This window comes from Xyrauchen texanus, chromosome 23 (genome assembly GCF_025860055.1).
Source record: "Xyrauchen texanus isolate HMW12.3.18 chromosome 23, RBS_HiC_50CHRs, whole genome shotgun sequence".
NCBI classification, from domain to species: domain Eukaryota; kingdom Metazoa; phylum Chordata; class Actinopteri; order Cypriniformes; family Catostomidae; genus Xyrauchen; species Xyrauchen texanus.
This window is the reverse complement of record NC_068298.1, coordinates 7220024-7235353: the sequence shown is the minus strand read 5'-3', so window position 1 is coordinate 7235353 and position 15330 is coordinate 7220024. Positions and strand designations below refer to the sequence as shown.

General features: G+C 37.3%; 1 protein-coding gene across 5 annotated transcripts in view; it reads right to left on the bottom strand.

Moving 5' to 3' along the window:
- The window catches only part of LOC127663168 (LIM and calponin homology domains-containing protein 1-like), a 109472-nt gene that overhangs the window by 22999 nt on the left and 71143 nt on the right, over nt 1-15330 (bottom strand). For 2 of the 5 annotated variants that reach the window (XM_052154652.1, XM_052154653.1), the window contains exons 8-11: nt 10136-10388; nt 8823-9224; nt 1381-1507; nt 1136-1290 (exon numbers count right to left, since the gene is read on the bottom strand). In XM_052154652.1, coding sequence (XP_052010612.1) covers nt 1136-1290; nt 1381-1507; nt 8823-9224; nt 10136-10388 — 937 coding nt within the window. Of the gene's footprint in view, nt 1-1135; nt 1291-1380; nt 1508-2103; nt 2140-8822; nt 9225-10135; nt 10389-15330 lie in introns of all 5 variants that reach the window. The other 3 variants (XM_052154655.1, XM_052154657.1, XM_052154656.1) reach the window with 2 other exon arrangements.

The following is a 15330-nucleotide window of genomic DNA, read 5'->3' as shown; positions in this document are numbered from 1 at the left end:
ATATTCTGGGATATTTTTTAATAAAAATAAAATAAAATAAATTCCTCAATTTGCAATTATAATAGAACCATATGTATTCCAAGCTTAGCTGGCAGGCAGTACTGCAATTAATGATTAAATATGCAACACATCCCACTTTATGTTCATATACACGTTATGTTTACATACAGATACACAGACATCAGGTATCATTACTGCATTAGTCAATAATAATGCCAAGGAGTATACAAATATTAATTTAAAAAAATTGATTTAGTATTAAAAAAATTTGAAGGAAGTAAACGTTTGAATGCGTATATGACACATCAAGTTATGTGCTCAATATAAAACCTGATTATTTTTTAATATTCAGAGAAACATAAGTGGTGTTTGCACGTGCAAATCTCGCAGCCATAATGCTGGGGTGTACTGGGTGGTTGCTTGGGCGTTGCTATATGGATGCTAGGGTGTTCTGGGTGCTTGCTAGGGCATTGCTAGATGGTTGTTAGGTTGTACTGAGTGCTTGCTGGGGTTTATCTAGAAGGCCGCTAAGGTATTGCAAGATAATTAGATGGTTACATGGGGATTGCTATGTGGTTGCTAGGGTGTTCTGGGTGCTTGCTAGGGCTTTGCTAGGTGTACTGGGTGGTTGTTAAGCTGTTGATATGTGGATGCTAAGGCATTGCAAAATGACTATGTTGCAAAATAGTTGCTAGGGTGTACTGGGTGGTTGCTAGGGTGTTGCTATATGGATGCTAGAGTGTTCCGGGTGCTTACTAGGGCATTGCTAGATGGTTGTTAGGTTGTAATGGGTGCTTGCTGGGGTTTATCTAGAAGGGCGCTAAGGCATTGCAAGATAATTAGATGGTTACATGGGGATTGCTATGTGGTTGCTAGGGTGTTCTGGGTGCTTTCTAGGGCTTTGCTAGGTGTACTGGGTTGTTGTTAAGGTGTTTCTATGTGGATGCTAAGGCATTGCAAAATGGCTATGTTGCAAAATAGTTGCTAGGGTGTACTGGGCGGTTGCTAGCGTGATGTTAGGTGGTTGCTAGGGTGTTCTAGCTGGTTGCTTACTTGCCCAAGTGAAAAGAGCCCACCCCAAAATCTTTAAGATATTTTGTTCCCTAGACATGGCTTTGAAAAAAGATGGACATACTTTTCCTCTACTATCTCTCTGTATGTCTTGATGCTCTTCCTTCTCTGTGATCCTTCATCTCCACTCAATAATCTCGCCACCATCTTCCTCTCCTCCTCTTTCTTGATCAGGTCCTGAGACACACTCCTCCTTCGACTCTTCCACTTGGCCAGATCCTGAAATAACAGTATATTGGCTATGTCACACCAGCACAACAAACATTATCAGGGCTGACATCAAACAGTACAGGTAATGAAAACACGTACATCCTGCCAATGGTCTTCTTCCTCTTTCTGCCTGTTGTACTGGTTGTGCATCAGCTCATGTCGAACTTGACAGTGTGGTGGCAACATGGATTCTTCATCACTCCTCACGTCAAACATACTCACACTCCTGTAATAGAGAGAGCAGGAATTCACTAATTTACTGCCTTAGGTTCACTGATTTATAAAATGTAATTACCATAGTCAACTTTGGAAAGGCAAGGGAAATTATTCAGCAACCAGTAAATAACCACCGCTATTGTGCGCATTTGTAAATAGGCAGGTTGTGCAGCTCATAAGCCATGCATCCACAGAAAAAGGTAAGAAGAATAAAAAAAAGTCTTTCTGAGATGACTTCCAAATTTACATTTCAAAAGGAAAAACGAATACATTTTCAATACGTATGCAGAAAATGCAGAGGTTCCATTAAGAGAATGTAGCATATTCAGTAAAACCTCCTAATTTAGACATACAGTAAGTGCTTTAGTAAACATGAGTATTAAAAGGTCCCATTAGTAGACCAATACAAGCGAATATTCACTTTTTACATAAATACAGATTGAGGACAATGAGGTTACATTGTAAGCAATACAGCCACATTGCAAAGTAGTTTTTGGTACCAAAACCAAGTGTTGAATGTACAGCTGGCTGCATGCATACATTAAGCACTGTGAGTGTGAAAATGCATCCGCCCAAGTGTGTTTCAGACAGATTAGCATCACTTACTCAGGATCGTCAAAAACACTAGATGAGCGGCTGAATCTACAACAAGCGAGACAAAAGAGCACAGACACAATGATTTATGGGTCAGCAATGATCAGCAATGATTTCAAAATTAAAAAAGAAAGCTTACTGAATGGATGTAATTGAGAATATAGAGGATATGATTTTTATCCGATAAGTACCATGTCCAAGCAATCCCACAAATTGAATTTAAAATTATATAAATAAAAACACAAAATCAAAAAATCAAAGCATTGATGAATATGTGCATAATTTGATGACATATTTTAAGATTAGAAATACATCAAATAAAAACAGAATATAACCAATGTCTATATGTTATCAATAAATACAAATAATGAAACATTGAATTTAATATCTTTTATATTAGCTTTTAATGTCAACCGATCTAACTTTTGAAGTAGATCAACAAATTAATAAAGTAATAAATAGCATTCTTCTTTCAAATTTTGACTGAAGATTCAATGCCTGATTTATTTTAGAGCTATTTTCAGCTTGAAGAGAAATTAAAAGCACCTGATGGATTTAATAACTGTTGTTACATGTTAAATACATCTATGCATGTGTGTTATAACATTTGTATTGTATTCTCTATTCACTTTCGATGCAAAGTATACAGTAAACTGTTTTAAGGGGAAAAAGGTAAATGTTGATATTCTGTGTATCCAAATTCTCTCTATATTAGCTAAAATGGCAATGTGGTCTTTCTCAGTAAACAAAAATTGCCATGTCATGTCTTTGGTGTCACCGAAACACCACAGTGCTGTCTGTGTTAAATGTTATTAAGCTCTGAAATGTATGGAAGCATAATGGTAAAGTGTAGAACCATGATTTTGAACACAAGTCTCATAAGTGTCTTAGACATTTTCTAAGCTGTTTTAACAGTTAATGAAGAATCGCACATACATGTTCAATATTTGTGTGTACTCTGGCAGCCCTGATGAAGCTACAATTCATATGTTATAACATGCATGCATGGACAAAAGAGGGCACCAGAAAGCAGTATTACAATTTCAATGTACCTCTATTAAATCCATGCCATGGTGCATAACCTGTATCACATTAACCATATCAAATCTCCATTCACTTATCACATGGTCATTAAGATTCTTAAAGAAGTGGATCAAGACCAAATAGAAATAGATCTAGCCAACAACAAATGGTTTGAGCTCTTTAAAGCACTGAGATGTGTGTCAGTGAAAGTAGCCTGCGGTCTCACCACAAGAAACACACAGACACTGAAAATACAGGCCACCCAAAAAACAAACCAATTGTAAAGCCCAGAGTATTCCTCATAAATGTTAATATGTCTCGAGTTTGCTGCAAATCCGTCCAGCAGAAGAGACCAAAGGAAACAGAAATAGAGCTGAGAGTCTCCACTGAAAACCAAACAAAAGCTTAAGTTGGACTCTAACTGTATTTGTGAAGGGATATTGTATAAAGTTGAAGCCTTTTCACATTCTAAAAGACTTTTTCAGCACATTCTTTCTAAATGAATCTAAACAAATCTGCAAGAGTGCTCCACTGTTGGCCTACCATACGTTAACTGGCATTAAAAGAACAGTTCACCCAAAAATGAAAATTCTCTCATCATTTACTCACCCTCATGCATCTCTGATATGTATGATTTTCTTTCTTCTGCTGAACACAAATTAAGTTTTTTAGCTCTGAAATTTAAGCTCTGTTGTTCCTCACAATGCAAGTGAATGGTGACCAGACCTTTCTGAAACTACAAAAGCTACACATAAAGCAGCCTAAAAGTAATCCATAAGACTCTAGTTGTTAAATCCATGTCTTCTGAAGTGACATGATAGGTGTGGGTGAGAAACAGGTCAATATTCAAGTTCTTTTTTACTACAAATTCTGTGCAATATGTGCAAATAATGTGAATCGCCAAAAACAAAGTAGAAGAATGTGAAAGTGGAAATTCAGAGTAAAAAAGGAGTCAAATATTGATATTGAGTTTCTCACCTACACCTATCATATTGCTTCTGAAGACTTGGATTAAACCACTGGAGGCATATGGATTACTTTTATGTTGCCTTGATGTGCTTTTGCATTGAGCTTCAAATTTTTGGGTGAAATATACTTTTATGGAGTGGTTGTGGCATAGTGGGCTAAAGCACATAACTGGTAATCAGAAGGTTGCTGGTTTGATCCCCACAGCCACCACCATTGTGTCTCTGAGAAAGACACTTAACTCCAGGTTGCTCCATGGGGATTGTCCCTGTAATAAGTGCACTGTAAGTCGCTTTGGATAAAAGCATCTGCCAAATGCATAAATGTAAATGTACTTTTAAATAAATGTGTTAAATATGAGTAAAAAGCTCCATTACCTACAGCAATAGCCTATAGCTATATGGTTATTGGTTAACATTTACCAATAGTTTGTGCAGCCTCACATGGAGCATTACACATGGAGTTAAAATGTGATGAAAGATTCCAACAACATACATTTTTGTTCTTTGGAATAACATGCACTAATGAATCTTGCACAAAAACACCATGTGTGTTTAGCAAGTAAATATTTGTGTTTAGCAAGTAAATTTTGATTTCATGTTGACTTTTAAGAATGTTTTGTTAGTGTTATGATCGTTAAAGATACCGACAGTCATGGCCTGATTGGTTGGCAAAGACACAAAACAATAATGATAAAGATCTGAGGACATGCATGGCTTGGCCTTAAGTTTGTGTTTTTTAAAGTGAATTCTCCCTTAGGAAAACCAAAAATGGTGATGCAACAGGCATTTTATCATCATATGATTTCTTATTTATTATTAACTTCACTCCATTTCATCTATTCCACTGAACTGTCACCTTTGCACCTACCTATAAACGGAAAAACATATTCCCCTATTTGTTTTATATATATATATAATACATTTAGAATCTATTGCATAGACAAGTGACTTTTAACCCTACTGAAGCCATTGAAAAATAATTTTCTTCAAGCTCACACATAGATATACAATTCATCTATCAGCAAAAACTCCAATAATTAAAGTGGGTGTGTAAGAACAGGGTTGGGACCGAAATTCCTGCTGTTTCCTCTCTACTTTCTCTAGCTAAGAACAAAAAATATTATCCCTTCACCACAGTCAGATCTGCCTCAAAGTGAATGTTTTTATGTAATTAGTGCTTGACCTGTAATGTTACATCATGATTAAAACAATCAGACGTGAGAATACAGTGTTTATAAAAGCCTAGGAACTCTCACACACGGGCTCATTAAAGTCCATCAACTGGCAAACAGTCTAACCCACTCTCATATCATTAATGCCAAACACCAAGCAGCACTGGCACCATCAAAAGCCAACCTCTGTGATGCCAACACAAACATACACCTGACAAAGCAATGTCGAGAAATTCAAACACCAGTGTCTCCAGTGAATCTCTGCCACTCTCATCGTCTCACGAATGCTCAGTTTCTGTTGAAATCTTGTTTCCTTTACCCTTGAATTGTGTAAAATGTTGTTTAAATTGGCACCAAATCTGGTTTTGATTCATTCCGTGGTGTGAAAGCATGTAGACTAACCTTTACAGATCATGTTACAAAAATACTTTCAAGAATACAGCCATTGTTGACCTTTCAAGCCTTTTCTCTGCCCTGTTTAATAAAATATACTTCAAATCAGAGAATATTCTCAATTTTAACAGCTATTTTCAACAGAAAACAGCCCATTGATGTGAAATATCTACAGTGTATTTGGTTTTGGTGCAGCCACACAAACTAGATGTTTACAAAGCATCCTGAAATGATCTAGAGATCAATAATCTGTGATTTCGGAGACAGTATCACTACAGTCATGAAGTCCAAGCTTTCATATATACAAAGATCTGTTTTATCCACTCCTAATAGCCAAACCCAGTTTAGCTATCAGAACATCTCTTGGTGCTTTAAAATAGGCTAGACTGGTTTTGTTCATTATCAAGATACATAACAGAAAACAACATTTATAGCATCAAATATAACCGTCTATAAAGCAAGATGACAGTCCTCTCCTACAAAATTGTATAAATACTTAAAAAATTGTTACTATACAGCGTTCCCACATTAGGATTTTTTAGAAACAATTTTAGAGATATAACAAGAAAATGTACATTTATTATAGAAATTCCCATTACTTTTTTATTATTTTAATCATTTGAAAATAACCATTTGAAAATTCCCAGATATTTTCAGGTTTTTCATGATGGTAAGAACCCTGACCAAATTGGCTCGAAACAGTTCACATTACTGGAAGTACTTATTTCATTATGCAACATGGACTTATTTCCATCATGCACTGTAATATTCCTGTAGCTCATTGGGTAAAGCATAACACTAGCAATGCCATGGTCATGGGTTTGAATTCCAGAGAACACACATTGTCCAATAGTGAGTACTTTGAACACACATCGCTGTGGATACATTTGTGATCCAATTGAACAGAATAAAATAGAAATAGAATAGAAAGTGTCCGACCAATATATTCCTCCAAACTTTTGAATTGTTTCTGATTGTGTAACCTCCATATAATGTCCAGTGGGTAGGCAAAATAACAGAAGCACCATGAAATATACTGATATAAAGTACTGTAGTAGTAGTGTCATCATTTGGCTTCAAAATGCATTCAAACCTGTTTGAAATGATGTCATTCAAGTCCCCTGAAGAGTATCTGGGAAAAAAAAACTGCACCATTCTTCCAGATTACAAATGATCCAGTTCTTTCCCATAAGCATCAATGGTGTTTGTGCATATGGGTTTGTTCAATTCCTTACCCTAAGTATGAGCAATAGTAAATGTGATGCTTGCCTTAGTTGACTGTTAATTGTACTGAACCGAACATGCCTCACCTTTGAAGCTACATGTGTAATGGTGACTTGGTAACCTCAAAGTATTTCATATGGTGTTTCTATTATTTTGTCCACCTTCTGAAGAGCTTCGATGTTCTAACTCATTCCTGACAGTGCCAAGCCAAGCTCAGATCAGGCCAGTTCATGGCTGAACACAGGAAATCTGTACATTCCCCATCTTCCTCTGGGTGGGTCGCCTGTTCCTTGTGTGCCTGTGTAAGCGACTATTTTCATAAACACACACAAATGGAATGTACTCAATGCAGCATTTAAAGTCTTTCCTCAATATTGTATACACGTGTGTGTGTTTGTGTTGATGTATGGGTGGGAGTCTTTAGACACCTCACGATTCGATTTTGATTCGGGGAGACACAATCTGATTCCAAAATGATTCTTGATGCATCAACATTTTTGAGGAACAAAAATTCTTTAAAATACTGCATTTTAAATATTAAATAAACGATATCCCATTAGAGCCAGACGATTATCAGCAAAAGCTCTTTATGAAATAAACACAGTCAGGACCACCCTGTCTCAGCCTGCCATGCAAATCTGAGCTACCAGATCCAAAGGCATTCCTTGGTGTGTCATTGAAGCTCATTCACACTGACCTACATCAACCCCAAACATTACAAACAGCAGAGGCCTGGTGTGGGACTGGAACCCAAACTTGTCTAGCTTTTGTTGCACCTGACAGTCAGAGTCAGGCAAATGTGCCAAAATTGGTCCTTCAAGACCCTGATTTCCTAGAACAACTCCAAACATAAAAGAAAAAGAACATAAATGTGCATGTTCTTTTTTCTCTGATCTTCAGTTCTGATCCCAAAAACAATACAGGAATCCTCTGAGGAGGATAGACTCAAACACTGGTGTTTAGACACAGCAACAAGAACGCTTGAGAAAGAGACATCAAAAGAAGCTACATTTTTTGTCAAACAGTCAACATGGTAGCAGGTTCCCACCAGATTGCTATAAAAACTACTGTTATCTTAATATAAAAAAGGACTTTTTACATATTTCAAGTAAAAAAAAAATAGGACGGGACTTAATTTTATCAATTGGGAACTGATTGGATTGTGGAAGTGGATTTTCAGTTGTGCAGTTATTTTGGGGGGCACTTTGGGAGGACTAATTCCCCTTCTAAAAACATCACCAGAACCTGCCATTTGAAACTTAAGTGACCTTGGTAATACCAGCCAAAAAGTAACATAAAAATGTACACTATTTACTTTCTTAATACACATCCCTGGTCTTACTGTGCACGATTCGTCGGTTATCTTGAACTGATTTCAAATGACATGTCTAAAGCTGCGTTCACACTGCCAGCTACTTTGTCGCTGCATGTCGCCAGTGGCTGGCGGTTAGGTCGCAACTTTGTTGCGTCGCTGGACGAGCCCACATCCGGTCGCCAACGGGCGCCGTCGCTCTTGTTGTCGGAAGTCGCCAGCTCTCATTGAAAATGAATGAGATGAGGTTTTTTTGTCTCTGCCAGTGTGAACGCAGCTTAAAGCCCCGTACACACATGCAGCGACTTCCAGTGTAAAACAAATGTGCTTACAGTGTCACGAAAAACACTATGCTACTCAAGATGGAAGACAATGATAATCTATCAGTCCTTTTTTTAATTTAGGAGCATAATCAGTAAATTACACACTAGTTATGGTCATTGGCTGATACTGTAGGTAATGTAATCAATAGGACTGTGTAATGCAATTCATAAAAAATAATCTGATTACACACTTTAAAATGCTATGCAATCTACATTGCAATCTAAAAACCTGTTTATAGTGCATCATAGTCCAGTGTGAAATCGGGGTGGTGTGGCTGTTTTGTATGTTGGCATAGTGGATGGGAAGTCTGGGCACCTGGCATAATTTCCAGCAGTCTGATTATGGAACATCTCTACGTCGCTCTGAAGGAAATCTCTGATGTTTTGAGAGGTTTGGTTAACCGTGACCTGTCCATCTCTCTCCATCTCCTCCTCCTCCTCCATCTTCTTACAGTCTGAGTGGCTCTGCTCTTGAGGGTGGGGTGGTACAGAAGGGTGGAGGTGGTTTTTGGAAAAAGAAGGGGAACTAATCTGAGGGTCACTGAGTTGTGGATAATTTGCTTCAGGGTCATTGGATGGAAGCTCATTTTGAGGAAGCACTATAGACTTTTTAGGGTGAGTATCAGTATCTACTGGTTCCAAGTCTATATAGTGAACGCCATTTCCTGTTACCACACACTTCTGATGGGACTCTTCTGATGAAATGGAGTCACTCCCACTACAGCACACAACAACAGTGACACACCCCCAAAAACAACATACATGAGCAAGACAATGACACGAAAGACAGAAACACATGATGGAAGGGAAATGCAGGAAGGGGAAATGGAAAGGGAAGTGTTATGTCACAGTAGGAAGGGAAGATAAAAAGGAAAACAAAGATTACATTATGTGTGCTTACAATTTGGCAAATATCTACAGAGGCAATGTTCGGAATGGAACACAGACGCGTTGCTTACTGCACAGTAAACTGTATACACTATTGTATACTGTCAACTATAAAAAATAGCCAACCCAGTATCATAGAATCTCACTACTCTACCAAAATTTTACGTGGCTCATTGTAGGTCTTGCATCGGTTTTCTGCTGAAATAAACACTAAAGAAATAATTCTATTTTTTATTGATTTCTCCAAAAAATAATTTAAATGTAATTTAAGAATTCAATAAAAACATATATAAATATATACATTGTTAATATATAAATTATATAGAGTATATACAGTATAGTATACTGTAAATATATACACATCATCATAGTATTATAATAATTTATATATAAATAATATAAACAGATAATTTATGTTTTTAATTTGCAGTAATAGGTGGAAATTTTACAGCTAGAATATATATAATATAAAAAAATATCATAAGATAGACAGACAGACAGACAGACAGACAGACAGACAGACAGATAGATAGATCACAATTTTGACAAAACCTCATGTAAGTTTGCAAGTCATAAGGACACACGTATATGACACGTAAGCACTGGTCCGAAATGGAAAATTACAGTTCTGTCTAACTCAAAACATATCTTTGAGCCCTTAATAACAATCTTACCTTCAATAAACACTAAATGGAAAATCAATCCTTTTATGAACTCACCAGAGTGACAAAATTGATTTACCTGAAGGGTCTCTCTCCTCCGACAGGTGAGGTTGCATTACTCCAGCTCTTGCGGTTGTCCTCTCTGTCGGCACACGGGTGTCGTGCTGGCGTTGGCATAAATGAACTCTGGTTGCTCTTGTTGGGCAGGTACTGGTTGAAAGGAACGGCAGTCCGTGGCTCATTGCAGGAGGTTCGTCGCACCAGCATGTCATCCTTACGCACATCCGGCATCTTTCTCTGGGGGGCTTCGCTTTCCGAGTCGCTGCCGTGGCCTGCGATGTTACAATTAGTGTTTTTTTTAGAGTGGTTTTGCAATTGTCTTAAAGGGGTCATGTCATGAGGAATCAAATTTTCCTTGATATTTTGACATATAAAGAGGTTTTTCTACAATAAAATCAAACTGTACATTTCAGAACTTAAAACTTAAACCCCAATGTACAAGTATTTATTGAAACCAAGCTGCCAAATTGCCTCATCTGCATCCGTATATTAGTGATGTCACAAAAGGTACTCATTAATTCATGCCTCTACAGCAAAAACAGAAATGCCTACTTTACATCATCGCACCCTTGGCCCCGCCCACTGGGGGGTCAGTTCGTAAAGAGAGAGTGAGAGAGCAGGATATAGGCCTACTGCTCTGCTTCTTGTTGTTTTGCGCATAAACTGTTCTTTCACCCAACTGTGCTATTTTTAATTGTTGGTGTATGTAAACACACTAGATGGATGTCTTTGACCATTTTTATGTGTTTCCAGCAATGTGCACCTCAGTGCAGGATTATACTGGAAACTGGATGTGTGCATCTTCAGAATGCTTTGGACTATGAATGTGCGTCATGTGGATTTGTCTTTAGCGTATTACATTGCGGATATAATGTTTTGTCGACTGATATCAGCGTGGATTGCTTGTGAACCAGTCATAAAAACGTAAGTAAACAGTTCCATTCATGAATATTTCAAATGTCATGACTGTTTGATAGTTCATGGTGCTGACACCTTGTCTACACTGGGTGCGTCTGTTGACACGACACGACACAATGGCTTGAGGATGTTTACACCGGTCATGTCTACACAAACTCTCTAAGCCATTTATTTGTGTTGTTGGCAGTAGTAGCACCAGCACAAATTAACGGGACACCTATTTACTGTTTGTGTAATGCGCTGCAACTGACCTTTGAATATAATGGGTTCTATTGCTTTGGCGCGATGTGCCACTCAAGTCCGGTGTAGACAGGGTGTGTGTGTGAACAGTTTAATATATATAGATGCAATGTGTTGGATGTGTATTTTTTAAAACCTGAAATTAAGTTTTTTAATATTGTGGGGTTGTTCATTCTCTGCCGAATTTGAGGAGCTGCACAATGTTAGCCAATCAAAACAGTGTATGTTTACACTGACGTTTAAAGGAGGAGCTGAGGCCAAAACCGAGCGTTCAGACAGAGGGCCAGAAAGAGGGTGGAAAATTATAATATATTACTAAATGATGACTGTTGTGGCGAAAAAAAAGATTCACTAACATTATCAGTGGACTTCAGGGAAGATAATAAAACTATAAAAAAAAGACATATTCTTCCCTCCTCCTGTGCTTATGTTTTCAAGAGAACAGATTTAAATTGAACCTGGTGGAAGCTATAATGGGCACAAAAATACCACAGACTTACACTGAAGGATGGACCCTTGACATATCAAAGGGCAAAACTCACATTTTCTCTAGTTTGTAATAACCTTTTAGTTACGTAATACAGAAGTGGTAAAAACTAATATAATGTACATTGCTGGACATTTCAGTGATAAATAAAATGGGTTGAATCTGAACTTTGACTGAACTATTGTTTTTAAGTCTGGGAACATTTTGAGAAACCCCAGTTTGAAAAAATACAAATCCATCAAGGTCCTTTTTTGTTTGGTGCCTATGAGTATTATGAATTGCATACAAATACAAGCCAAAATCGATATGTCTGACCGAAATTATGACGGCCCAATCTCTGCCAATCAAAACAATATCTCAAGCACCCTGGAGTACAGACAAACAGCTATTTAAAACCCCATTTGCTTAAACAAGCACAACCAGTGGCTGCATTTGGGAGGACTGATGCACAACATTGAATTTTGACAAAACTTCAAATGGAATAACTGTTCTAGTCTTTATGGAAAAGAGATCAACAGTGACTGCTCACTTTTTCACCAGCTTTTCTGGAAGTATTTCATCCATTCAATGTTTTCATAGGGAATTAACCAACCAGCTTTGACATGAATCACATTTTGAACTTTGATTTGAAGCAAAAAAACAAATAAAAATTGAAAAGAAGAAAAAGATGAAGCAGCAAGACATTAATGAGTTAAACTGCAATCCCATTAAGCACTGCAAATTACGTAATTGAATCAGATTTGATGGTACAAAATATAAACAATTGACTTATAGTCAATGATTATAATATACTATATAGTCATTGTAAACAAAATATACAATAAACAGTTTATTACAAAATATTTATCTATACCAAAATATAAGTAGTTTGAGAGTACAGGCAATACATCTCAATTTTGTCATTAGCAGTGCATCGTCATGGGAGTGGGCCACTATTGCACCAATTTTGTTTCCGTGGCAACAGTGAATTCTCTGCTCAGTCGATAGCTCTTTTAAAGATTCATGGGTGGTGTAGTTCTTTTCCAGGAATTGTGTAGTCAAAAAATCACACTAAATTGTGGCTTATATAGAGGCATATACCATAGTTTTACAAACTCAAAGCACTTTTTATGAGAAATAAATAAATGTGCTACTTCTATTGAGTTCACCTCTTGCTTTCAAACTGAGCAGCATCAGAGTTCTTTTACAGAGCAGTTTTCAGCAGCACCTGGATCAACAGTGACCTAACGCTGAACTTCTCCTCATCTTCCATCCACGTTCACATTCCTAGGCAAGGTGCTCTCCACATGTCACCCTGTCTGTCTGTCTGTCTGTCTGTCTGTCTGTCTGTCTGTCTGTCTGTCAGCCTCCGTGGCCAAGGTTAAACACACATCATGCATGATGATGATTGATGATGCATGCCACGCCACTCAAACGTTAACTTCTGACATCAGTGATAAACACATAAGGCAGGAAAGTTGGCAACAGTCTCTTTTATATCCTCCTAGAGCACAATCACATCTGTAGTGAGATCTCGTCTGTAGTGATTCTTTGGGGATTCAATTTACTTGGTTCCAGTTGGCTAATTAGCATAGCAAGAGAGTCAAGGGTTTGCATTCACACATCAAAATCAATTTTTGCCGCCTGAGTTGTTGCCTATAGCATGGTAAACAACCGCCGCTAGCACTCAAATATGATGTGAAAAGAGAAAGGGTGGAATTTAACTCAGATTCGTGTGAAGCAACTGAACCATGTGCGAAAAACAGCCTGCCTTCCCACAGTTTCCTCTTAATCTCCAATATGGCTGATAAACTACAGAATTTTGACCAAAAGGCTTCATTCCCATGCTATGTATATTGTTAACGAAAGCAATAAAGTTTTACACACGTCTTGTTAAAACCGTTAACTGCTTTTGGTATATTAACTTGAAATAAACTTATGAGAAGAGTAACATTATAAAATACCTTTATATAGTGCCAAATATAATTACATCTCCATGTGTACTTTAAATCCTCACATAAATATCCTGCAGAACCATTTACAGTTCTGTCACACATTCATTGAATATTTTCAAAGTTAACCTATTTTGTAAAACTTTTTAAACATGTATATGCTGTGTGTATGTTACTCATCAAATGGAAAAGAATCAAAGACACAGCAATCATTGTGTTCTGCAATGCAACTTCCTAAAATCCAAAGAATGCTTTAGAAGAACTACACAAAATGGTGTGGTATTACCGAACAAAAAAAGCATTTAAGCACAATTTACATTTGTCTACAAAACTTTTAAAAGGATAGTTCAAATGAAAATGCTGTCATCATTTACTCACCCTGATGTTGTGCCACACCTGTATGATTTCTTTCTTCCGTGGAACAGAACAGGAGATGTTAGGCAGAATGTTGGTCTTAGTTACCATTCACTTTAATTTAATCTGTGTACCATACAATTAAAGTGACTGTGACTGAGGCTAACATTCTGCCTAACATCTTCTTTTGGGATCTCTCTCACTAGATTCTATCTCATAGGAAGTCTGCAACCCATACCAACACTCATCTCAATAGAAAAACTGGTTGAGGACTGGGTTAAGCTACAGTGCCACTGAAACCACATGGATCATGTCCACATGATGTCATATCTGTGCAATGTGCCTTGCCAACTCAATCAAACCAGCACAATATCACCCATGGCAAATTGCACATATGAATAAGGCATTACACATTTTGAGTAGAATTTACTTTAGAATACAGAGACTGGTCTTTAAATGAATTTTTGCCATGCATATGCTATCATTTAGATAAATCTGGACTATCTTAGGGAACTGAGGCCAAAATAACATGTTGATTAAATCAATTTATTCCACATATTTGGCTAAAGGCACAACTGGTCTAAAATCATTAAGTATTAGGATTTGAGGCTTCCTGATTAAACATTACTCTATACTTAACATAATGATTACTTTATTATTATTTATAATTTTTTTCATACTGTTATTCTACAGACTTGGTTAAGGGTTTTTCAATATAAGACGTAACACGTCTTACATCCATCCATCCATCCATATATCTATCCATCCATCCATCCATCCATCCATCCATATATCTATCCATCCATCCATCCATCCATCCATATATCTATCCATCCATCATCCATCCATCTATCCATCCATATATCTATCTATCAATCTATCCATCCATCTATCCGTCTGTCCATCTGTCCATCTGTCTCCATCCATCCATCCATCCATGCATCTGTCTGTCTGCCATCCATCCATCTATCTGTCTGTCTGTCTGTCTATCTATCTATCTATCTGTCTGTCTGTCCATCCGTCTGTCCACCATCCATCCATCTATCTGTCTGTCTGTCTGTCTGTCTATCTATCTATCTATCTATCTATCCGTCTGTCTGTCCATCCATCTGCCATCCATCCATCCATCCATCTATCTATCTATCTATCTATCTATCTATCTATCTATCTATCTATCTATCTATCTATCTATCTGTCTGTCTGTCTGTCTGTCTGTCTGTCTGTCTGTCTGCCATACATCCATCCATCCTTTTACTTTTTAAAACTAACTTTTAGACAAGACTT